The 24,716-nt window shown below is 29.3% G+C and overlaps 1 protein-coding gene across 7 annotated transcripts in view; it reads right to left on the bottom strand.

Annotated features, from left to right (window-relative positions):
- LOC101497431 (uncharacterized) overlaps nt 1-15,444 on the bottom strand; it is a 16,555-nt gene extending 1,111 nt beyond the window's left edge. The window contains exons 1-7 of one of the 7 annotated variants that reach the window (XR_012163752.1): nt 15,072-15,444; nt 13,582-14,465; nt 12,465-13,121; nt 12,259-12,376; nt 11,629-11,716; nt 9,429-9,529; nt 8,703-8,850 (exon numbers count right to left, since the gene is read on the bottom strand). Coding sequence is in view for 2 of the 7 variants with exons in the window: in XM_027335202.2 (XP_027191003.1) it covers nt 12,338-12,376; nt 12,465-13,121; nt 13,582-14,271 (1,386 nt within the window). In the remaining 5 variants the exon portion in view is untranslated. Of the gene's footprint in view, nt 1-8,702; nt 8,851-9,428; nt 9,530-11,628; nt 11,717-12,020; nt 12,377-12,464; nt 13,122-13,581; nt 14,466-14,868; nt 15,026-15,071 lie in introns of those variants that run through there. The other 6 variants (XR_003473191.2, XR_012163753.1, XR_003473190.2 and 3 more) reach the window with 6 other exon arrangements.
- Between the last annotated feature and the right edge of the window lie 9,272 nt (nt 15,445-24,716).

The raw sequence follows: 24,716 nt of genomic DNA, 5'->3' as shown, positions 1-24,716 counted from the left end.
AAGAGGAATGGAAAGATAGAGCTAGGAATCTCTCACTTTTCTACAAGAGTGTTTTTTTAAGGAAATTAGATGAAATATTTATAAATAAGTAATTATTTATTTTTTATTTTTAGAGTATTATAAAAATAAGTAATTGATTTAAAAATGTATTCAAAATGTTTCAAAATTCTCATGTAATGTAATTTTTAAGTTCCTCGTATTAGAGGAATTAAATGCAAAGGAGAAAAATAAAATCTCATGTACTCCCATATCCTCAACAACAAGACGGAACCTTTAGATCTTCTCCATCATACGTTTGATTTGGCAAATTCCAAAGGGTTTTAAAATCAAGAGAAAAAATAGTTCAAATTACCGTGTGTACAAGCTCAAACATTTAAAGTTTATTAAACTTTAGATGATGATACATAAAAAAATCACTCATCCAATAGGTTTGAGCCTCACCCAATACTAAATGGCATGATTTTCATACATATAAAATTAATTGGGATTCATTTTTGAATTTAGGCCCAATTCATATTCTTATAGAGAAATATGTTCATCGCCTTTCAAAAAATACGCAAATTATCAGAACTTTTCTTCCGATTTAGTAAATTTTTTACATTGTGAACAAACAATGAGGGTAGATAAACAATTATCTTCTGATATTGTGTATGAAACGTAATAAATTTGTTAGGCCAGTCTTTGTGCCGTTGGCTGCTGTGCTAGGCTATATCAATGACAAAATGTATAAAAATATTCTCTATATCCCACAACTGTACTTCTACTTACCTCTACAAAATCTCTAAATGTTAAAAAATCAATATATATTTTTACGACCGATTAACTTTTACCCCACAAAATTTATGGTATCAAAATTTTTTTTGAAAATATAAATACACACCAAATATTAAAAAAAAATCGAAACTATAATTTTTAAGTTTTGAAATTTCTCGTGTACTTGAAACATAATTAATAAAAAAGTGATGCCAACTTAGATTATTTAAGGCCCTATTTATTTGCCGTGTTTTTTATTTTCATTCATTAAAAATAGAAAATGATACAGAAAATATGTTTGTTCAAAATTTTGAAAACATTTTCACCGAAATATTTCAAGAGAAAAATGGAAAAAGTTGAAAACAAGAAAAAACCGTTTTCAATTGAAAACACGGTGGCATGGTTGGTAATTATAACAACATTGCTTATGTTTTTTCACTTCCGTTCTATCCTCGCGCACTCTTACAAGTCATTATGCATACGCATTGCGTCTCATGATAGTAATAATTCGTTCATTTTACTAAAACAAATTATTATTATAATAAAAAATAAAAAAATAAAAGGACATGTTAAATGACATTTGATAAAAAAATCGAAAATGAAATAAAAATTTATAAGATAAGTGACAATAATTTTAATAAATAAAATATACAACAAATATTTTTACTTAATTAATATCGATTATACAAAATAAACAAATTAATTTTAAAAGTGGAGAAGTGAAAAATTATAATAATTAATGTGACCATAATAACTATTTTACGACCGTCTTCGAGTGGATTTGAATCGAGCCCTTAACTCTTATTTTAGCTGAATCGCGAAAGTAGTCTTTCCATTTTGTTTCTCCCTCCAAATAGAATTTTGGTCCAAAATTTGATGAAATTTCATTTTTTAGAGTCGTATTATACCATTTATGATCATAAATTTCAGATACAATTGTTGCAAATGAGATCTTGAAGCATGATGTGACTTAAATAAATACAAACAAAAAAAATAAATTTTCATCAAGTTTTGGACCAAAATTATGTTTGAGAGACCAAAACTAAGAAGAAATAAAATGAGGGGGACTACTTTCGCGATTCAGCTAAAATAGATGGAACAAAACTGCAATTAAGCCTAATAGTAATAATTCCTTCATTTTACTTAAAAAATATATTATTATAATAAATAATAATAAAATAAAAGGACATGCTAAATGACATTTGATAAAAAAATAAAAAATGAAATAAAAATTAATACGATAAGTGACAATAATTTTAATAAATAAAATATACAACAAATATTTTTACTTAATTAATATCGACTATACAAAATAAACAAATTAATTTTAAAAATGGAGAAGTAAAAAATTATAATAATATGGCAATAATAACTATTTTACGACCGTCTTCGAGAGGATTTGAATTGAGTCCTTTAACTGCATTAACAATTCATAAAAAAAATAAAGTTTTTTTTTATAAAATTACAAATAAAGAAGTTGATTTTCCATCAAACATAAAAATAAAAAAACTACTGATTCATTTATATTTGAAACTTTATATATTGACGTCACTTAAATATATATATATATATATATATATATATATATATATATATATATATACTAATTCAGAGTGGAGTAGACTAAAGAAGATGATCGAATTGTAAATTGAGAAAGTAATATTTTATCTCTGGTGTCATGGTGGTACTTTAAGTATTATGACGTTCAATTCAATGTGAAATTAAGTAGAAGTAGAAGTCCCTGGTGATATTTTGTTGTGTTTGATCTCTCACCCAACAAAATACTAACAATATTAAGAATATTAATTATTAACATTGATCGTTATAGAAAAAATATTATAGTAAATGAATTATTTATTTAACGAAAGTAAATTGAGTTATTAGGAGAGTTATTTATTGTTGGAAATGATGATGCTTTAATGGAAATTTATTAGAAATAATGATGACATTTATGAGAGCTAGTGTTGTTGTGAATTGAAAAAATTGAGAAGTCTCACATAGGAGGGGTATCACACACTAGTAGAATATATAAGGTGGAATTATGGAACTTGGGGAGGGCCCCAAGGGGTACCCCAATTTTGTGAAGGAGGGAGAACACAAACAATATTGACCACCACGCGCGCCTCCGTCCGGCTCGGCTGTGGCTATGGTGTATTATTATTTATTTATGTGAAAATTAATTAATTATTTTAATTAACTGATTGCTTACGTTTTATCTGATCCAGTAATTACATAACTACCTTCCACCGAGTCAACATTATATATCTGATCCAGTCTTCCTTCTTGAAATCGTGCTATGTTTTTTGCCTGGTCAAAACCCTAATCTTTGGTCTCACGTTTCTATTGTTGCCCGGTCAAAACTCATAGTCAAAACTCTAAGTTTGGAGCGCACGTTTTGGGTGATCAGCAGCTTTATAGAGCAAATTTATGAGGTCACAAATTGGAGCGCACGTTCTGATGGACCCCTGATTCTCTCAGATCCAGTTGCGGATTTCCTCTATAAATAGAGGGTTCTCCTCAGTTGAAAAATAACACCAAAAGCACTTCGTATCTAATGTTTTTCTCACTTCTCCCCCTTCTTACTGCTTTCTTCTGTTTCTTCCGAGTGGCCTTAGTGCCATATTACGAGTGGCAGTCATCCGGCTGCCATATTGAGGGTGTAGTTCTTGAACGATTTTTTATAGTGCAGTAGAACTCCGATACAGAGTATCTGAGCTGTTTTATCCTAGGGACTTCGTGGTTGATGTCTGTCTTGCACAATTTGGACAGTGCCTCAAAACATCTTAAAGAGAGCGACCTAATCCGCGACTCAACCCAGTAATATTTTCGGCGACATAAATTGTTTTTGAAAAGTTTTTTTCGAAATTCAAAAAACAACATTTATTAATAAATTTCGTTGAAGTATTGGATAGGAGGAATTCATAACTAATTAGATATTAATGTCAAAAAAGTATATACTAAATACTAATTTAATTGAGATGTCGTTTTGAAAATAATATTTTGTTATATCTATTGTACTATCTTAATATGGTGTTTATATTTATAAATAAATTATATAATAGAAATTAATATTTTTAAGTATATATGTGATAACATTGTTATTACAATTTTAGTAATAAAAAATATTTTAGATTAAAAGATGGTTAAATAAAATTTATTTTACATATTTTATTAACAAAATATACTTTGTGAAATGTTAATTAAAGTTGGTCAAATAAAATGCATTTCAAATATTTTTACTTTTTGAAAATGACAATAAAAAGTTAAAGCAAATGTATCTCTTAAATCTTAAAATTTTGAAAATGAAAATAGTTGAAAATATGAAATATTTTTACAAATTAAACAGGGTCTAAGTGTTTTAAAATTGAAATTTATGAAATTCTGAAATTTTTTGCAAATGTTCTAGAAATTTCAAATTAAAAAATTTAGGACTTTTGGAAATTGCAATACATAGAAAATACATAGATTAAATAAATTTTTGGTCTTTTTAAATATATCATATCTTGTTTCTCTAAATTTTATTTTTGATTTATGTTTTTAAAGTAATCTGTATATATTATATGGAGTTTTGAATGATTATTTGTATAACTATCTAAAATATTATAATAATCTCTCATTGAGTCTCGTTCGTTAGATCATATTTTTGAACAAAATATAATATGTATTATAGAAGTAAAAAGTTTATTTAACTCTTAGATAAATATGGCAAGATTGCGGCAATGTAATGAATTAATATTGATCACATACAAAATGCGAAAATAAATATGGTACTTTGCCTTGTTAATGTACTGTTGCCATGCATCTGAGTGAATCGCACAAGAAACACCCAAAATGCGTATAATATGATCGTCTAAGCCGGAATTAATTAATCTGATTTTCATACTTGAACATAAGTTTATAAAGTATTAGAAATTTATGACTTATAATTACTTTATGTGAATTGAAAAAACTACGAAATAAGCGCTGTAAAATGCAGACCCATAATATGAAATTATGGTTGGGCATTTTACAGCGTTTTTTTGAGAAAGCGTTGTAATATGCACACCCATATATGAAATTATGGGTGTGCATTTTACAACGCTTTCTCAACAAAGCGCTGTAAAATGTCCACCCATATATGAAATTATGGGTGTGCATATTACAACGCTTTTTTGAGAAAGCGCTGTAAAATGCACACCCATAACTCATATAATGGGGTGCATATTACAACGCTTTTTTGTGAAGAAGCGCTGTAAAATGTGCATAACAAGCGCGCGTTGTATTTACATGTTTTATAGCGCTTTTTTAAAAGCGCTGTTGTATCATTTACAGCGCTCGTTTCCACAGCGCTTATTTTTTTGAAAAAGCGCTGTAAATGGCTTAAAAAAAGCGCTGTAATATGCGTTTTTTCGCGTAGTGACGTGAGAGAGACACAATGTTAGTGTTTATAAGGTGAATATAAGACATTTGAGGTATGTTTCAAAGTATATCTAATTTTGTGAATAGAAGAAAACACATTAAAACAAACCACCATAGGCATTATTGGCTCGACATGGACTAAAGTAGCAATATCACAAGAAAATTGAGTTTGAATTGTGATCCCTTTTTAAAATCTTAATTCTTGAACTTAATTCAAATTAATTCAAGATCAATCTTGTTTTCAAACAGAAAGTCTAGAACGTCCTGGATGAGTTAAAGATAAATAAAACAAATTATTTATAGGTCATATGTGATTAGTGAATGAAAAATAATTAAGGATAAGAATAAGAATATCATACAATGATTGTATCGTAGTTCACCCAAGGTAGACTACGTCCAATACTCACAATATGTAAGACTTTTCACTAACGAGTTTAGCAACATAACGCTCTTGCTTTCACACTACATTTCTTGATCACTCTTGATTAGTTTCGGAATTCACCTTTCAACCTTGAAAGGATGTTTACTTTTACCTTTTAGTCCAGAAAATATTTTTACAATTCACCTTTTAATAACTAAAATGATTTTTTTACAACATACTCAAACTATCTTAAGAGATAGACTTGAGTTACAAGTGTTGTGTATGATAAAAGAGTTTGTGATTAAAATCTACTCAACACTTGTTTCAGATTGATTATCAATAATAAGAGAGAAATGGAGTTTTACTTAAGAGAAGAGCTTTGTTGTTTGAATATGATTGTTTAAGTATGAAATGAATGTCTTAAAAACTCTTGTTAATGTCTTCTCATTGATGTTCTTTTTTATAGACGAGGAGGAGATGGTTAAAAATGCAAAATATAGTCGTAACTGAACCTTTGCAAGTTGGTTCAAAGTGAATTCTATTAAACACTGTTATTTCGTCCCGAATGTTCTTCTATTAAACCAGAACGTTCTTGGTTCTATGTTTTATGAAAAACGTGGATGAGTGATTGAATGAATGTGGAATGTTAGTCTTTTATCTCAGAAACATGCTAAGCTTTCTGTAAAAAAGATGTAGCAACAATGTACCCGTGTCTTTGCCGTCCTTGCTCACAACTCATCAATCTGGAGATGAATTTGGTCATCAAATTGGAGATTGTTTTTGCTTCTTTGGACCTTCAGCTCGAGATCTGGACTTGATTATTGATTTGAGTTGTCTTGATACTTTTTAACTTGAAGTTTGGATTATGGAGAATGATTTGACTTAATTATGTTTTTAAAAGAGAATAACTAGAATGTTCTTTTACAAATCAAAATGTTCTTCTGATCAATCTCTGGTTCAATTAAGACATGATGTTCTTGATTTCTTTCATGGTGAGACCTTTGATTTTTTTATGAATGTATTTGATCCTCTATCTTTGAATAAATTACTCAAAAACACAAGTAAAATAGCAACATAATCAGAATCATGATTAGTGATTGATTAACTATTTGTTTATCCTCAAATCACTTTATTTGAAATTTTGCCCCAACATGTTATGTGGTTGTTGCTAACGGCGGTTCAAGCACATATGAAACGACAAAATTATTCAATATTCATATGAATGTTGAGATCAAAAACTATGGTGGAGAACACTCAAGTTTGTTTGAAGTGAGCTTACAAGGAGTATAGGTGGAAGAGAGCTTAGTCTTGTGTAGGGGAAAAAAATGAGAAGAACATTTGCCACTCATGAGAGACAAACAACGAGAGGAGTAAATAATGGCAAAAATGAAAGGACAAAAAGATGGAGGAGAAGTTTGAAATTTTTAATTGACAGAGGATTTGTTGTGAGTCAATTCAAACTTCAAAGTGTGAAATTCCAATGCACGGAAAAAAGTCAATAAATATTTTCAAGGTCTTTGAATTTGACCACTGTGACTTGCACATTCAATTTAGAAGAATGAAGTAGAAATTTTTTAGAACTCTATGGAATTGTGGAATATAAACCTCTTTTTTGGAATAGGCCAAATTATTCATCCTATAAATAGATAGACTAGTGAAGAGGTAAGGTATCTCCAAATTTAGGTGATCATGAGAAGAGTTGTGGAGTCTCCATTTTGGACCATTATGTAGAGATGAACAGAATTATCCTCAATCATCTCCGAGTGAGAGTAGGGTGTTAAAGTAGTAATGTCAATCACAAGAAAGAGGTTTGAATTGTGATCCTTTTAAAATTTTGATTCATGTGCTTAATTTAAATTAACTCAAGATTGATCTTGGTTTGATAATGGCAGAAGAACGTTCTTTGTTAGAATATAATAATAAAATCTTCACAAAGTGATTAGTGTTGTGCAGGTGAAAAATAAAAATGAGATGTGGGATAGAAAGATCGCATACAAAAAATATATTGGTTCACACAACTCGGGCTAGTCCAGTCCTCACAACCGTGAGATTTTCATTATGTGCTTTAGAACCAAGAATATTCTCATTCACACATTTTTCTCCTGGTCACATCTTGATCAATTACAATCTTCACTTTTCAACTTAGAAATTATTTTTACAAACACACTTAATCTAACAAAAAAAAATAGACTTGAAACTTCTCAACACTTGTTTAAGATAAATAAAGACAAACTCAGTAATTGATGATCCAAAGATATAGTGAAGAGAGCTGGAGTTTGCTTAAAGAGTTTTAGACTTCTTATTACTTGAACAAATGTTGGTAGATTTGTAAATTGAACTTTTTCCTTAATCTTTCAATTGATCTTCAATTTATAGATGATAAAAGGTTTTGAATATTCAGTTTAAAATGAATATAATCGTTGGACACACTTCCCAAGTGTCAGATCTATTTTAAAGGAATTAAACATGTATTTATATGGTTGTCTAGGACGTTCTTGACATACGTAGAACGTTCTTGTTTTTGGGTTTGATGGAAAACATGAATGAGTGAGTGAATGGGTTGTGAAATGTCATTTTGGTACTGTTTCCAATCAAAATTATGCAGAGCTTTATGCAGAAAATTGTAAGTACAATGTATTTGTGTCCTTGCTCACAATTCATCAATTTGAAGATCAATCTTGAGGTTGTTTTCCTTCTTTGGGCATTCAACTCGAGTTCTGAACTTCACTATAAAAACAGAGGCGCATTTAAGAGGGGGAGGGGTGAATTATGTGTTTAGAAACTTTCTTGTTTTCAGAGACTTAGTGAATGATTTTTCTGATTTGGATAGTGTATGGCAGAAAAATAACAAACACAACAATATTATCTTGGTTCCCCTTATAACCAATGATACATTCAGTCCTCTTGGACACTACAAGAGATTTTTCCATTATTGTTAGAATATATACAAATCCCGCCCTAAGATCTCTGCTACAAACTTCTAACACACTGCCTAAGATAGCACACCACTATCTTAGATTAGAATACTTGAAGAAAGTACACCACTTTCTTTAAAAACAATACAATAACTTCTTTGATTTTTCAACAAATTTTCTTGACTAAGAAGAAGAGTATAACAGTTTGTACAATTATATCAACTTAATATTATTTTAAGTATACTAAAGAACATTTCTCAATGATGTGAAAATGTAGTGTATGTACCTGAAATCTGAAAATTAACTTTGAGAATATTTCAGAAAATTCTTCAAAGTTTGGTAGTAGGATTGATTCGTTTAAAACTGGAGCTATGGGGTATTTATACTCCATAGACATCACTTCAGATTAGCGGGACATCGTTCCTAGAGGTTTGATGAACATATGCAATGATTCAGAACCATTTCAGATTTGAAAAATTGCATTGCTTCGCAGTTGATTTGGCTACAGCTTGTGTGTAGTTGAATACACCTATGTAACGTTTAGTTTTTATTCAAAATTTCAACATCGTATTCGAATACGAAACCTTGTAGTCGAATACAAAAGAGTGAATTTTGTCACTAACTTGATTTTGTATTCGACTACACCATGTTGTAGTCGAATATAGATGTGCAGTCTTAGCTACTGACTTAGCACTTGTATTCGAATACACCATCTCATAGTCGAATACAGATGTTCAGTTTTAGCTACTGACTTAACACTTGTATTCGAATACACCATTACATAGTCGAATACAAATGTTCAATTTTAACTACTGACTTATCACTTGTATTCGGCTACAACATGATGTAGTCGAATACAACATTGAATTTTGTCAAAAACTTTATTTTCAAACATTGTTTATGCATTTTTGACACTTTGAAAATCCTTTTTTATGCATATGCTAAAATAAAAGGTTCTCATGTGCATTTTAAATATAAGAATATTAGATTACATCATGTACCTTTACATTGTAGGACTTCTAGTATGTTTGACCATAGTTGACTTTGGTTATTTTGACTTCTTTTTGAGCTTGCAATTTGATCACGTTCCTTGTTGGTCAGTCTTCATAAAAAATATAAGCATTTTACATTCACCATTGATTTGAGCAATCTTGTTACTATTTAAATTGTGGTTTGGACTGTGAAAAATTATCTGTTTTAATTTTGTCTTTAAAAGAGAATAACCATAATGTTCTTTTGTAAAACCAGAACATTCTTCGTTTCTGTTTTGTATGAGTGTTGAATTTTGACAACTGTTGTGTGTCATGTTTTTCAGTTCTGTACGCGTGTTGCTTTTTGCATAGATGCAATGTTAGTATTTATGTCCTTATTGTACTTTTTAATCATAAATTTGGAGATTGATCTTGTTGTTTGTTCTTGATGTTTTGTTTTACCTTTGTTGATCCTCTTTGAACGAATTTGTCCAAAACGATCTTGAGTAGATTATTAAATTCCTCTGTAATGAATACTGATGATTTGTAGTGTAGATAGATATACTTTCTTAGCCCAGATCGATCTTAAATTACAATAGATTTTGTTCTTTGTAAACCAGAACATTCTTGGATTAAAGTTGTGAAAACCAGAACGATCTTCGTTTTTATTTTGAGTGATTTGCTGGATTTTGAACTTCTGACAGTTGTTGCATGTCAAGCTTTTCTGTTATGTATGTATGTTAGTCATGCAGTGACTTTATCATTTCTATCCAAGTTGTACTTGCTATCTTAGCCATCAATCTGGAGATTGATGTTGCTATTTGTTCTTGATACTTTGTTTTGCTTTTTGTTGGTCGAATTTGTCCAAAGCAATCTTGTTATATAATTTTGTTCTTTCGTTTTGAAGACTGGTTTATTTGTAATGAAGGTTGATATATTTTCGCAACCTAAAACAATCTTAATTAATGAAATCTTTGTCCAGAATGTTCTTGGACTGAATGTTGTGAAAACCGAATGATCTTCGTTTTTCTATTTAATAACCACAACAAATTGTTGTAATTTTATTTGAGATGGTGAATAGATGTTCTCGTGGATGTAAACAAGAAGTGTCTAACCACATAAATTGTTGTGTTTTCTTATTCCTTTATTTGTGGTGTGTGTTCCCCTATAAGATCTTAAGTGTGTGAGCGGTATTTCTCCAACAAAAACTACTTGGGAATTATTTTTTAACACGTTACGAATTTTTTTTATAATAGAAAACTCTTTTCACTTCAGAACTCATATTGTGAATGTGTGCCTCAAATCATCTAACTAAAGTTAGTTAAACTTTAGTGGTTGTTATAACTACCTTTGGCCAAGTTAGTTATGATAAGTGGTTAGTTAGTTTGATTTTGTATTCTATAAATAAAGTTGTAATATAGTTGCAGCTGTGTGGAAAAAGTGAGCAGAGTTAGAGTTGTAGTTGTAATAGCAATGTGGGTAATGTTGTTGTAATAGTGAGAGCTAGAAAACTAAGAGAGAGACATATGCAATTCATGATTCATAGAAAATCAGAGAGAGGAGATTAAAGGGAGAAAAGAAAGAGAGAGAGAGAGAGAGAAAAGCTAGTATTGCTGGTTCATAAACAGTGATAGATACTAGGAGATCAATCTTGAGAAAGCTTTAATCTTGTAAAGTTTCAATCATTAATAGTGGATTAATCTTGCTTGTTTGTCCGTGACGTAGGTCTCAACAATTGAGACCAAACACGTAAATTCTTGGTGTTATTCTTCATTTATCCTTCTTTATTTTCATTTGCATTGATAGAGAAAACTGGTTTTAAAAAACTGCAGAAAGGAAAACAGGTTTTACAAAACTACAAAAAATGGAGAACGTTAATCAGTCTCCGTTTTCTAGTTTTCTGAACATTCTCCGTTTTCGTTTTTTCTCTACAATTTTTTGTTTTTTATTTTGTTGGTTAATCTAAGTTGCAAATCCCAATTATTGTTTTAACACATATGAATAGTGTTAAAGCATCTCTTAAGCTATGTCTCATCCCATAATTTAAGGCTAACTTCCTCATCTAAAATTTAACCATTTGTCATGATTAGGTCCGAGACACTTGTTTTGTTGCACTTTGTGGTGTTACTCTTAGAACGACATTTGCATAGAAATTCATATTCTATTTTGCTAAGAGCAAAGTAGAGTGACAAAAATAGAAGACCAAACACAGAGATGTAGAGAGACTTACATGAGAGAAACCGAAAACACTCAAGTTGGTGCCACGTAATTTGTGATATTCTTGTGCTGCCTACTTTTGTGACATTAAGCACTTCTCACTAAAGAAAATGTTAAATATTACAATGAAAAATAACAAGGAAAGGTAAGAAAGTATATATGTCTTATTTCAATTGGTTTGATTATTTGAACCCATTATCTTAGCACATCGTTAGTTTTCCCAATTTAAAATTTTAGTCATCGTAATTTTTTTTTAAAATGTCTCTCATACTAAATAGCACCTCTTTAAGTAATAATCAAACAAGGAAGAAAGAAGCAAGAATAACAGCACTCAACAGTAATGTAAAAGTACTTCTGAGGATAGCTTAGGAAATCTAATCTTGAATCCATCAAAGGTACCACAAGTCCAAAAGAAACTGTTTGTTTTTTATTAATCACCAATTGGGATATGTATTCTTCTTTGTACAATACTGATATCAAGAAAATACAAAGTTGTCACGGCTCAATTTTAAGAACACAACAAATCTAAACAAAATTGAAAACTTCAAAAATAAAAATATTGAGAAGTATATAAAAACCAAGCATATAGGCCATAGTTGGCAGAATATTGAGAAGTGTATAAAATCTAAGAAAATGTAGTTACCTATGCTGTCATGCCAAAAACCAAGCATGTAGGCCAAAGTATATCATAACAATATGATATACAAGCCATAGTTCCATCTCTAAGATTTTGAATGCTGAGATTTATATATGGTTAGTTCCTGTAAGAAAATTTAATTGTGAGTGAACATTTTATCTTTAAGACTTAACAAAAAAACTGTGGCTAAAAGGATATATAAATGAGGTTACCTGAGAACAGAATTCATGATCATGATGCAAATTTGAAGTTTTCACAATTGTTTCCCACTTGCTATAGCTGGATGCTCTACTAAAACCAAGCCTTTTATCAGCATTGGATTGTATTCCTTGACTTGAATACCGAAACGAATTCTTCGAAGAAACTAAAGGCAAGGCGCGACAAAGCCAAGACTCGGAAGGTGACTTTGGCAATGGTGGAGAAAGAAGGTGCATAACGCCGCATTTAGCATCAGTTTTTTGTAAACCATCAACCACAACAATTTGCTTGTTGTTGATCTTTGTATCTTTTTCAAATGAACTTTGCACAAGTTGCAAAGACATGGATTCTTGGTTAATTTCTTGATCTTTTGAATTTGATCTTCTTTTGGCTACTTGTGATTGCACCTCTTGAAAACTAGCATGTTCTTGGCTTTGGAATTTCAATTTTCTAAATTGATTATTCTCAGCATGTTTTGAATCACCAAACATTCTTGCTCCTTGAAAGGGTGATTGAGGCTTACTTTGAAAAGAAGATATGCCAGCAGCCGCAGCCGTTCCAGACCGACGAACCGAAGATAGCCTACTTAGCTGATTCAATTTTCTTGTCTCATGCATGTCTGGTGATGAAGCTCCAGATCTTGATTTGCTTTTATGAATAGCATCCCAAGCCTGCTAGTAAAAATTCATTAGTTAAAGTCATGATTAGTAAAAATTCATTAGTTAAAGTCATGATTAGTAAAAATTCATTAGTTAAAGTCATGATTAGTAAAAATTCTGATTTAAAGTCATGAGTACTATTGACTATTGAAGAGTGCACTACACTGCAAAGAATTTGTACAGAAAAATCAGACTGTTCAGGTAAACAACTTAATTAAGCACTTATATAATAAACGTATTATATAAGTATTTATGTGTATAAGCTATTTCTATATAAAAAGTAGATAAAATAAAGTCAAATGATTTTTCATTTAACCTATAAGTTGTTTTCATAAGCTATCATAGAGAGAATATGAAAATGAGTAGAAAACATCTTATGTGTATGTTTTTATAATCTCTCACAGAATTCTACATTTTTTTTGTCAGTGGATAAACTCAAATAAATTAATAGAAACAGACAATTAGTCCATACCTTCTTTATGGTTGGACCTGATCTATAAGAGCTAAAATGAGAACTTTTGTTAGGTTTTTCAACCTCATAGGACCACATGGAAATCTGGTTCTCCATTTTTGTCTCAGGAATTTGATTTAATAAGCACAATGAATTCTTAATGCATGAACTAGGAAATAATCCACAACCTTTTGCTGAAGTATTTGTATAATCATCAGTTTCATGGCCACTTTCTTCTTCTTGTTCCTCTTCTTGGTATTGATCAGTGTATGGTATAATGTCAACAAAGGTTTTCTTTTCCTCACTAACCAATTTGGTGCTAGGTTGTTCTAACAGAACAGATTGTTGTTTTCTTGGAGCATGCTGAGGTGGTTTTAAAGTCATAGCCTTTGCTGCTGGTAAAAACCGATTCATCATGAAATCTTGAGATTGTTTATCAGTAGAACTGGTTTTACTTCTACACTTGTTTGCATCCAAATTATCCAAACCACTTTCACTACATTTCATAGATAATGATTCTGTTGAAGACAATGTTTCTAAGGCATCCGAATAAACATCATCGTCGTCGTCATCATCATCATCCTCTTCCAATTTTTTTAACTTCTCATCTTTTAGTCCTTTGTCACAATTTATTTTACCTTTTGGTCTACCACGGATATTTTCCCAATTAAAAGGCACAGCAACAGGTTCTGTTACATGATCTAGAGTCATGTTTAACTTGTTGTATTGAAGTGCTTGTGCTGAATTCTCCAATATCTTTACCTTTGCTTCAGTTGAGGATATTGGTGCACAAGATCAGTGCCTCACAGACATAAGAGGAGCATTAATATTCAATTTCCCTTCATTCATCTTCATGTTCCACAACTTAGATTTTCAATGCAGCATCTCCTAATAATAGCATCCATCTATTCTTTCAAAAAAAGAATGAACATGGAATAATGTGATCATTAAAACTTTGAGCTACAATATAAATAACAGATTCTCGAATTCAATTAAACAGGAGCAACAATAAATTGAAAGGCTTGCCAGTTGGTTCTAATTGTGAAAATTGAGAGTTTAAGCAAACTTTTTTTTTGAGAAATTGACTCATAAACTCGAGTTTACCTCATATTAACAATACCATAGATGTATCAATAATTCAAAATTTCAACTTAATTATGAAGATAAAAACTAACATGAAAAAAACCAAACTAACAAAAAAGAAAATGAACCTAATGTGAAAATTGAGATAAAAAAATCAATAACTTTGTTAAAAATTCTCTGCAAGTTCTCAACTTGAAATCGATACATAGGCTTACGAAATCATACATTCAACTTGCGATTCTAACAACCTTACTTCCAACCAAAAGGAGACAAAAAAAAACGTGACTTATTTACTACTATTGATTATTAATAATGAAACGGTTAGAGTAGGAGCAGTTTCATGAATCACTATGACCCACAAGAGTAATAAAAAATATATATAATGTAAGAGAAAAAATAAATGAATGCTAATGAAGAAAATACCATACCAATTTAATAAACAGAATGAAACATGAGACATAGCCTCAGAAGTCAGAAGCATAATGTAATCTCCGTAAAACATTTCATCTAGCGTGTGTATTATTTGTATTCAATACGAAGTATCTAAATTTTGGAAATGGCCAAAAAAAAATCCACCAAGGATATATATGAAATAAATAATAAGAGGATAGTGTAGAGTCTTCAAATCAAGTAGTAAGTGAACATCACATGGTGAGAGAGTTCAGTCAAATAAAAGATGAAAAAGATCAAAAGTAAGGGTTGGTTGCTAAACGATAAGGGAATGAGTAAGAGCAAAGGAAAGCAGACAAGTGAGACAGAGACAGAAAGCTTTAGTATATCTTCTTTTGCTTTATGTGTGTTTTCAGATTTTACTACACTATATGTATATGTGTCTGGACAAATATTCTAACTCCAAATGTCTTCATACTTAATAGTCTCAATATGGCCAACTCGGTCGGTCGACCAACTTAAATAGGTGTGTTGAAATGAAACTATCATTCCGCCTTATCACCTTGGCGGGTCAATTGATTATAATCATCGAAACTCAATCGATACTTTAAAAGTAAAAAATCATAAATGAAATTATATTTAAAGTATAATTCAACTTTAGCATTATGAATAATAAAAGAGTTAACGTGCAATTTCATTTACCATCGTCAAGGTATATTATCTTTCACAAAAACCATATCATATTATGAAATTAGATTTCATCTCATATAAGAACTATAGTCATTAGAGCTCAATAGACATTTTATGGAAAAATTCATCATAAAAATTGCGATTAAATTGTCACCCAACTTTCACATTATGAATAATAAATAGTTGTCATCAAGAAAACATTTTTCTAAAGAAACAAGACCCCCAACGTCCAAACGACTTTCAAAACCTTATTTTGCCGTAAATCATTCTATTTAATAGGAGAGTCACCTTTATACACAATAAACTTACCATTGAAGATGATTTTTACACTCTTCCAAAACAACTTTATATTCCTCCTCCGAAAATTTTAATGACAAGATAAACTTCTTTCAGTTTTGGTAACTAGTAAAGAGAAATATTGCAAACATTGCTGAGAGCTTTAGCAAAAGATTTTCTAATAATTTGATTACATTTATTCTTCAAATCAATTTCACTTCATATAATTCAAATAGTGAAAATAAATTCTATCTCATGTAGAGACTAGAGTTATCAAAGCTAAATAAATTCTTTAAGAATAAAATTTCATGATTAAATTTGCATTTAAGATATTATCTAACTTTCTTATTATAAATAATAAATAATTCATAATTTCATTTCATTTAATGTCATCAAGGCATCTAAGATGGCCCAAATTATTATGAAAATAGATTTCATCTCATTTAATGACCAGGATCATCGAATCTTAATAGATAGTTTATGAATAAAACTTCATAATTGAAATTGCATTTAAAACATCATTTTATTTTCATTTTATTAATAAAGAATCAATAATACAATTTCATTTACGGTAAAATATCTCTACTCTCTTAAAAATCATATGTTTTTTTCAAATAATAAAAATAGAATCAATCTCATGTAAAGAATAAGATCAATTGAAAATGCATTTAAGGTAATCAATATTGTCAAACTATGAATAATAAAGTTCATAATAGAATTCTCGTTTAGGGTCCACGCGGTATATTAACTCTCATAAAAATGAAATTGATTTCATCTCATTTAAACCATAATCCAACTTTCTCATTATAGTTTAAGAGTTCATAACATAATTTCATTTAAGGTCATCTTGAATATCTCAACTCTCACGAATATAGTTTTCATATTATAAAAATAGATTATATCTCATGTAAGGACTAAATTTATCCAAGCTCAATGGAAACTTTATGAAAAAATACATAACAAAAATTGCATTTACAGCATCATCTAACTTCATAAAATTCATATTATGAATAAAAAATTTAAAATGTAATCTCATTTAGGGTTATCAAGGCATTTCAACTCTCACAAAATCAAAGGCATGCATGTCATGATTAGGGTATTGAAACTCAATAGATATTGTGCATAAAAATCATAATTGAAATTTCATTTCACATAATCCAACTTTTATATTATGAAAATAACCGAATTCATAATGCAATTTCATTTAGGATCATCAAGACACCCCAACTCTCACAAAAATCATATTTTTCACATTTTATAAAATTATACTTCATCTCATGTCAATACTAGGGTTATCAAAGATCAAAAGATACATTTTGAATAAAAATTCATAATTAAAATTACATTTAAGGCATCGTCCAACTTCCACATTATGAGTAATAAAAAGTTCATAATACAATTTCATTTAAAGTCATTGAGACATCACATTTGTCACAAAAATCTTATTTTTCAGATTATGAAATTATATTTCATCTCACATAGGAATTAAACATCATCCAACTTTTACATTATTAATAATAAAGAATTTATAATACAATTTTATTTAAAGTGTTCGAGGCATCACAAGTGTCACAAAAGTCCAAGTTTTCATATTATGAAAATGGATCCGTCTTATATAGAGATTAGGCAACATCCAACTTTTCCATTATGAATAATAAAGAGTTCATAATGCAATTTTGATTTAAAGTAGTCAAGGCATCACAAATATCACAAAAATCGAAATTATCATATTAGGAAAATAGATTTCATCTCATTAAGGGACTAGGCAACATCAAACTTATACAATATGAATAATAACGAGTTCAAAATGCAATTTCACTTAAAGTCGTCGAGACATCACAATTATCACAAAAATCAAAAGTTTCATATTATGAAAATAGATTTCATCTCATATAGGGACTAGGCAACATCCAACTTTTAAACTATGAATAATAAAAAGTTCATAATGCAATTTCATTTAAAGTCGTTGAGGCATCACAATTATCACAAAAATCAAAATTTTCATATTATGAAAATAGATTTCATTTCATATAGGGACTAGGTAACATCCAACTTTTACATTATGAATAATAAAAACTTCATAATGCAATTTCACTTAAAATCGTCGAGGCATCACAACTATCAGAAAAATCAAAATTTTCATATTATGAAAATAGATTCCATCTCATATAGGGACTAGGCAACATCCAACTTTTACATTACGAATAATAAAGAGTTCATAATGCAATTTCATTTAAAGTTGTCGAGACATCATAACTATCACAAAAATCAAAATTTTCATATAATGAAAATAGATTTCATCTCATATAGGGACTAGGCGACATCCAACTTTTACATTACGAATAATAAAGATTTTGTAATGCAATTTCATTTAAAATCGTCGAGGCATCACACCTATCACAAAAATCAAAATTTTCATATTATGAAAATAGATTTTATCTCATAGAGGGACTAGGCAACATCCAACTTTTATATTATGAATAATAAATAGTTCGTAATGCAATTTCATTTAAAGTCGTCGAAATATCACAACTATCACAAAAACAAAAAATAAAAATTCATATTATGAAAATAGATTTCATCTCATATAGGGACCAAATAATATCCAACCTTTACATTATGAATAATAGAGAATCAAAATTTTCATATTATCAAAATACATTTCATCTCATATAGGGACTAGGCAACATTCAACTTTTATAGTATAAATAATAAAGTGTTCATAATGCAATTTCACTTAAAGTCGTCGAGGCATCAAAACTATCACAAAAATAAATAAATAAATCATATTATCAAATAAGAATCCATCTCATAGAGGGACCAAGTAACATCCAACCTTTACATTATAAATAAAATAGAGTTCATAATGCAATTTCATTTAATGTCGCCGAGGCATCACAGCTATCACAAAAATAAAAAATTTCATATCATGAAATAAATTTCATCTCACATAGGGACTAGGCAACATCGAACAATTACATTTCGAATAATAAAAAGTTCATAATGCAATTTCACTTAAAATCGTCGAAGCGTCACAACTATCACAAAAATCAAAATTTTCATATTATGAAAATGGATTTCATCTCATATAAGGACTATGCAACATCCAACTTATAGAGTACGAATAATAAAGTGTTCATAATGCAATTTCTTTTAAAGTTGCCTACGCATCATAACTACCACAAAAATCAAAATTTTCAAATCACATCCAACTTTTACGGTATCAATAATAAAGAGTTCAAAATGCAATTTTATTTAAAGTCAACAAGGCATTACAAATATCACAAAAATTAAAATTTTCATATGATGAAAATAAATTTCATCTCGTATAGGGACTAGGCAACATCCAACTTTTAAATTATGAATAATAAAGAGTTCATAATGCAACTTCACTTAAAGTGGCAAGACATCACAACTATCACAAAAATCAAAATTTTCATATAATGAAAATAGATTCCATTTCATATAGAGACCAGGCAAAATCCAACTTTTTCATTATGGACAATAAATAGTTCATAATGCAATTTCATTTAAAGTCGTCAAGCCATCACAACTGTCACAAAAATCAAAATTTTCATATAATGATAATAGATTTCGTCTCATGTAGGGACTAGGCAACATCCAACTTTTACATTATGAATAATAAAGAGTTCCTAATGCAATTTCATTTAAAGTGGTTCAGGCATCACAACTATCACAAAAATAAAAATTTTGATATTATGAAAATAGATTTCATCTCATACAGGGACTAGGCAACATCCAGCTTTAACATTATGAATAATAAAGAGTTCATAATGTAATTTCATTTGAAGTCGTCGATGCATCACATCTATCACAAAAATCAAAATTTTCATATTATGAAAATAGATTTCATCTCATGTAGGAACTAGGCAACATCCAACTTTTACATTATGAATAATAAAGAGTTCTTAATGCAATTTCTTTTAAAGTTGTTCAGGCATCACAACTATCACAAAAATAAAAATTTTAATTTTATGAAAATAGATTTCATCTCATATAGGGACTAGGCAACATTGAGCTTTTACATTATGAATAATAAAAAGTTCATAATGTAATTTCATTTAAAGTCGTCGTTGCATCACAACTATCACAAAAATCAAAATTTTCATATTACGAAAATAGATTCCATCTCATATAGGGACTAGGCAACATCCAACTTTTACATTATGAATAATAGAGTTCATAATGCAATTTCATTTAAAGTCGTTCAGGCATCACAACTATCACAAAAATCAAAATTTTCATATTATGAAAATAGATTCCATCTCATAAGGAACTAGGCAACATCCAACTTTTACATTATGAATAATAAAGAGTTTATAATGCAATTTCATTTAAAGTCGTCGAGGCATCACAACTATCACAAAAATCAAAATTTTTATATTATGAAAATAGATTTCATCTCATATAGGGACTAGGCAACATCCAACTTTTACATTATGAATAATACAGTTCATAATGCAATTTCATTTAAAGTCGTTGAGGCATCACAATTATCACAAAAATCAAAATTTTCATATTATGAAAATAGATTTCATTTCATATAGGGACTAGGTAACATCCAACTTTTACATTATGAATAATAAAAACTTCATAATGCAATTTCACTTAAAATCGTCGAGGCATCACAACTATTAGAAAAATCAAAATTTTCATATTATGAAAATAGATTCCATCTCATATAGGGACTAGGCAACATCCAACTTTTACATTATGAATAATAAAGTTCATAATGCAATCTCATTTAAAGTCGTCGAGGTATCAAAACTATCACAAAAATCAAAATTTTCATATAATGAAAATAGATTCCATCTCATATAGGGACTAGGCAACATTCAACTTTTACATTATGAATAATAAAGAGTTCATAATGCAATTTCATTTAAAGTCGTCGAGGCATCACAACTATCACAAAAATCAAAATTTTCATATTATGAAAATAGATTCCATCTCATATAGGGACTAGGCAACATCCAACTTTTACATTATGAATAATAGAGTTCATAATTCAATTTCATTTAAAGTCGTTGAGGCATCACAACTATCACAAAAATCCAAATTTTCATATTATGAAAATAGATTTCATCTCATATAGAGACTAGGCAACATCCAACATTTACATTATGAATAATAAAGAGTTCATAATGCAATTTCATTTAAAATCGTTCAGGCATCACAACTATCACAAAAATCAAAATTTTCATATTATGAAAATAGATTTCATCTCATATAGGGACTAGGCAACATCCAACTTTTACATTATGAATAATAAAGAGTTCATAATACAATTTCATTTAAAGTCGCTGAGGCATCAAAAAAATTCATATCATGAAAATAGATTACATCTCATATAGGGATTATGCAACATTTACATTATGAATAATAAAGAGTGCATAATATAACAATTTGAAGGACCAATACGATAAAAATACAAAACCTGTTGAAAATCTTTTCTATATGTCATATCAAGATTGCTACCCATGTAGCATTTTTAACTTTCCTTCTGTTTTTTAGAGTTGAACCTTCCCGATAAAACATATATTGGAAAAACCTTTCAAAGTTAGTAATCCACTATTGATTGCCCGTATATGCCGTAGATCCAAATTTGTAGTTAAGGTATTATTAAGTGTAAAGATTATATGATCAACTTTCTACTTAATCGTAAACCTTTCACGCTCTGTATTGGGCTTTAAGCTTTCTATGACTAATTTGTGACCAAAACTTGCAATCTACCATTGAACCCAATTGTTCAAATGATTAGTATAGATAATTTATAAAAAATAAACATAAAAGGTAACTCTCTGCCTTGGCAACATGTAATATGATATTTGTGAAGGAAGAGATGAAATCCCCTTGTGAGCCATCAATATCAACACAAGGAAAAGATAGAATCATCAAACATAAGTGTAACAAAGAAATGCCCAAAAGCACAACATACCAAGCGTCTTCATGCTCCACTTGTTGCAAACGGCCTCCACCTCGTTCTGCCACTGCAAACGAAACATCACCATGGACACTATCCATCTTTGCTATAGTATTGATTCATTAATAAGCTACTGGAGCATAATCAGAAAATAGGCAAAGGATTTTAGCCATGTCAAAACTGTCCATCATTTTTCATTGTCAAGCATTATTCTATCAGTTGTCATGCCACCAATCAGATTATATATATATAGGGACTGAATAACTAAACTTTCATTTCCCCTAGAACATGCAATATCAGAAAAACTTACATATCTAGGAAATAGCTAGTTGGATAAATTAGTGATCAATGGTATTTGTAATTTTTTTTTTGAAACATTGACAGTTTCTAGAGCCAATTCTTGAAAGTAAAGCAACTATTCATTAGTTTAATTTCCTTTGAATTGCAAAAACCAATTTCATCACACATCGAATTACAGGTTCAAATTACCTAACATGTGATCAATACAGATCATTTTTGAGAAATCGCAACCAAAAAGTACGAGATGCAATGTTACATGCAGAGCAGAACAAGTTCTCACAATTCGAATCTTCTGAAAACGATTCCACGGTTTCCAATTTCGTAAGGACACTCCTTTCAATCTCGTTTACCGGTTTTGGAAAGATGTAAGAGAGAATCTTCTTCACGAGGTGGACTTCGGCGAAGAACCTCGAAGGAGAGCTTAAACATTCCAAGAACGAAGGTTCTTGAATGATCAAGAAACCCTAGGTAACAAAATAAAGAATGAGAAATCATCTCACGAAGATTTGTATATCAAGAACGAAAGTTCTTGAATGATCAAGAAAATGGGTTTTTGTTTCTTGAAGAAGAAAGAATCCGCTACCAATTAAAAATAATCGAAGGATCCAACATTCATCTATATTCAATAAAGAAGCTAATCTATGCATTCTAATGTGCGTGTTTAAACCCATTCTTCAAAAAGAAAAAAAGAAAGAATACCCGCCACCGATTAACCACCAACACTCTACGAGAAGAGGAACACGGAATGAGAGAAAACTTTGATACCGTGTGCTGTATTTAAAGACTTCTCTCCGGGGTTTACGTGTTTTTGTGGAATATATCGGGCCTCGGCCCAAACGTTATTGGAACATTTTTTAATTAATGTATATTGTTTGAAAAATTTATCATCCACACCCTCACCTTTACTTCTTACTCCAAAGTACATAAAATTTTATAATCAAAATTTTTGAAATTATTAAAATTTTGACTGTTTCTAAATTTTTTATATTTTAAAGAATTCTAGGAAAAATTTATTTCAAAAGGTTTATGTTCATCTAAATAATTCTAGAAAAAATAAATTACAGAAGTTTCACGTTCATTTAAATTTTACATTTTTCAAAAAAACAAATCTAAACAAATTGTATTTAGAAAGTTTCACCTTCATCCAAATTTTCTAAATTTTATTAAACTTTTGAAAAGTTGTATTTCAGAAGTTTTACATTCATCAAAAGTTTCAGTTTTTTTTAAAAAAAAATTGAAAAAATTGTATTTTGGAAGCTATATATTCATACAAAGTTTTGATACTTTTATAAACTTTTAGAACAAATGTATTTCAAAAGTTTCACATTCATCCAAGGTTTCAAAATTTGTTAAAACTTGAAGAAAAAAAAATTGTATTTCAAAAGTTTCACGTTAATCCATATTTTCAATTTTTTTTTAATTTTTAAAAAATTGCATTTCGAAAGTTTCAGATTTATCTAAAGTTTAAAAAAAATACATTTTAAAAGTTTCACATTCATCCATGTTTTAAAAAAAACTCAACTTTTATAAAAATTGAATTTCGAATGTTTCACATTTATCAAAAGTTTTGAATTTTGTAAATTTTTCAAAAAAATTGACTATCAAGTAACAGGGGTCAAAAAAAATAAAATAATGTTTTGATGTGTTTTGGAGAGGTGGAAAGTAAAGGAGAGGGGATGAGTTGTAAATTTCTCATATTATTTTATATAATTAAAAATTACCAAAACAATAAGTTGAAATTATTTTTCTCCTTGTTTCTTCAACACAATAGTGATTTAAGTCTAATTTTAATCTAATACAATGTTAACATTATTATATGTTAATATTATTAAAATATAAAAGTTATCGCATATAAAAGAGATCGCTTCATATTTATGTCTCATTTAGTGTTGGGTCCGTCTTGTTTGAATGATAAAATATAGAGATTAATTTTCATGCGTAAAAATTACATTACCCAGTCAATAAAACACAACCACTCGTATATATGATTTTATAAGTAGTTATAGTTTCTTTGTAACAAAAAAAAAAGTTAATTGTGATTGACTAGTGTAAAGAGCTTTTACACTTAAAGTCTAAATAAATTAAAAAAATTAATTTTACATATCGTTAATTAATGTAAATATTGTTTATACAATGAATCAACTAAGATAGTTAGATCATGAATATATGCATGAAACTCGTGGGAATAAATTACATATATGTCGCTGTTGGATATGGTGCATGCCTAAAATAAGTAGTTTGTCCAATAGTAGGATTCATAGGACCACAGTAAAAAAGATAGCACACAAAAAATTCTTCTACTAAGAAAAAGGATGACTATACATAGATTCGACATTATCTTAATTTGACTAAAACTTTAATTCTGTCACTAAATGTGTGTGGGACGCATATGGTGTTAGTATAGTTTTTGAACGTAAGAAAACTTTATAAACATTTTAATCGTGACACAACGTTACATTATATATATGTGACA

Source organism: Cicer arietinum, chromosome 6 (genome assembly GCF_000331145.2).
Source record: "Cicer arietinum cultivar CDC Frontier isolate Library 1 chromosome 6, Cicar.CDCFrontier_v2.0, whole genome shotgun sequence".
NCBI lineage: Eukaryota > Viridiplantae > Streptophyta > Magnoliopsida > Fabales > Fabaceae > Cicer > Cicer arietinum.
Note: the sequence above shows the minus strand (reverse complement) of the source record. Positions and strands in the feature narration are given on the sequence as shown.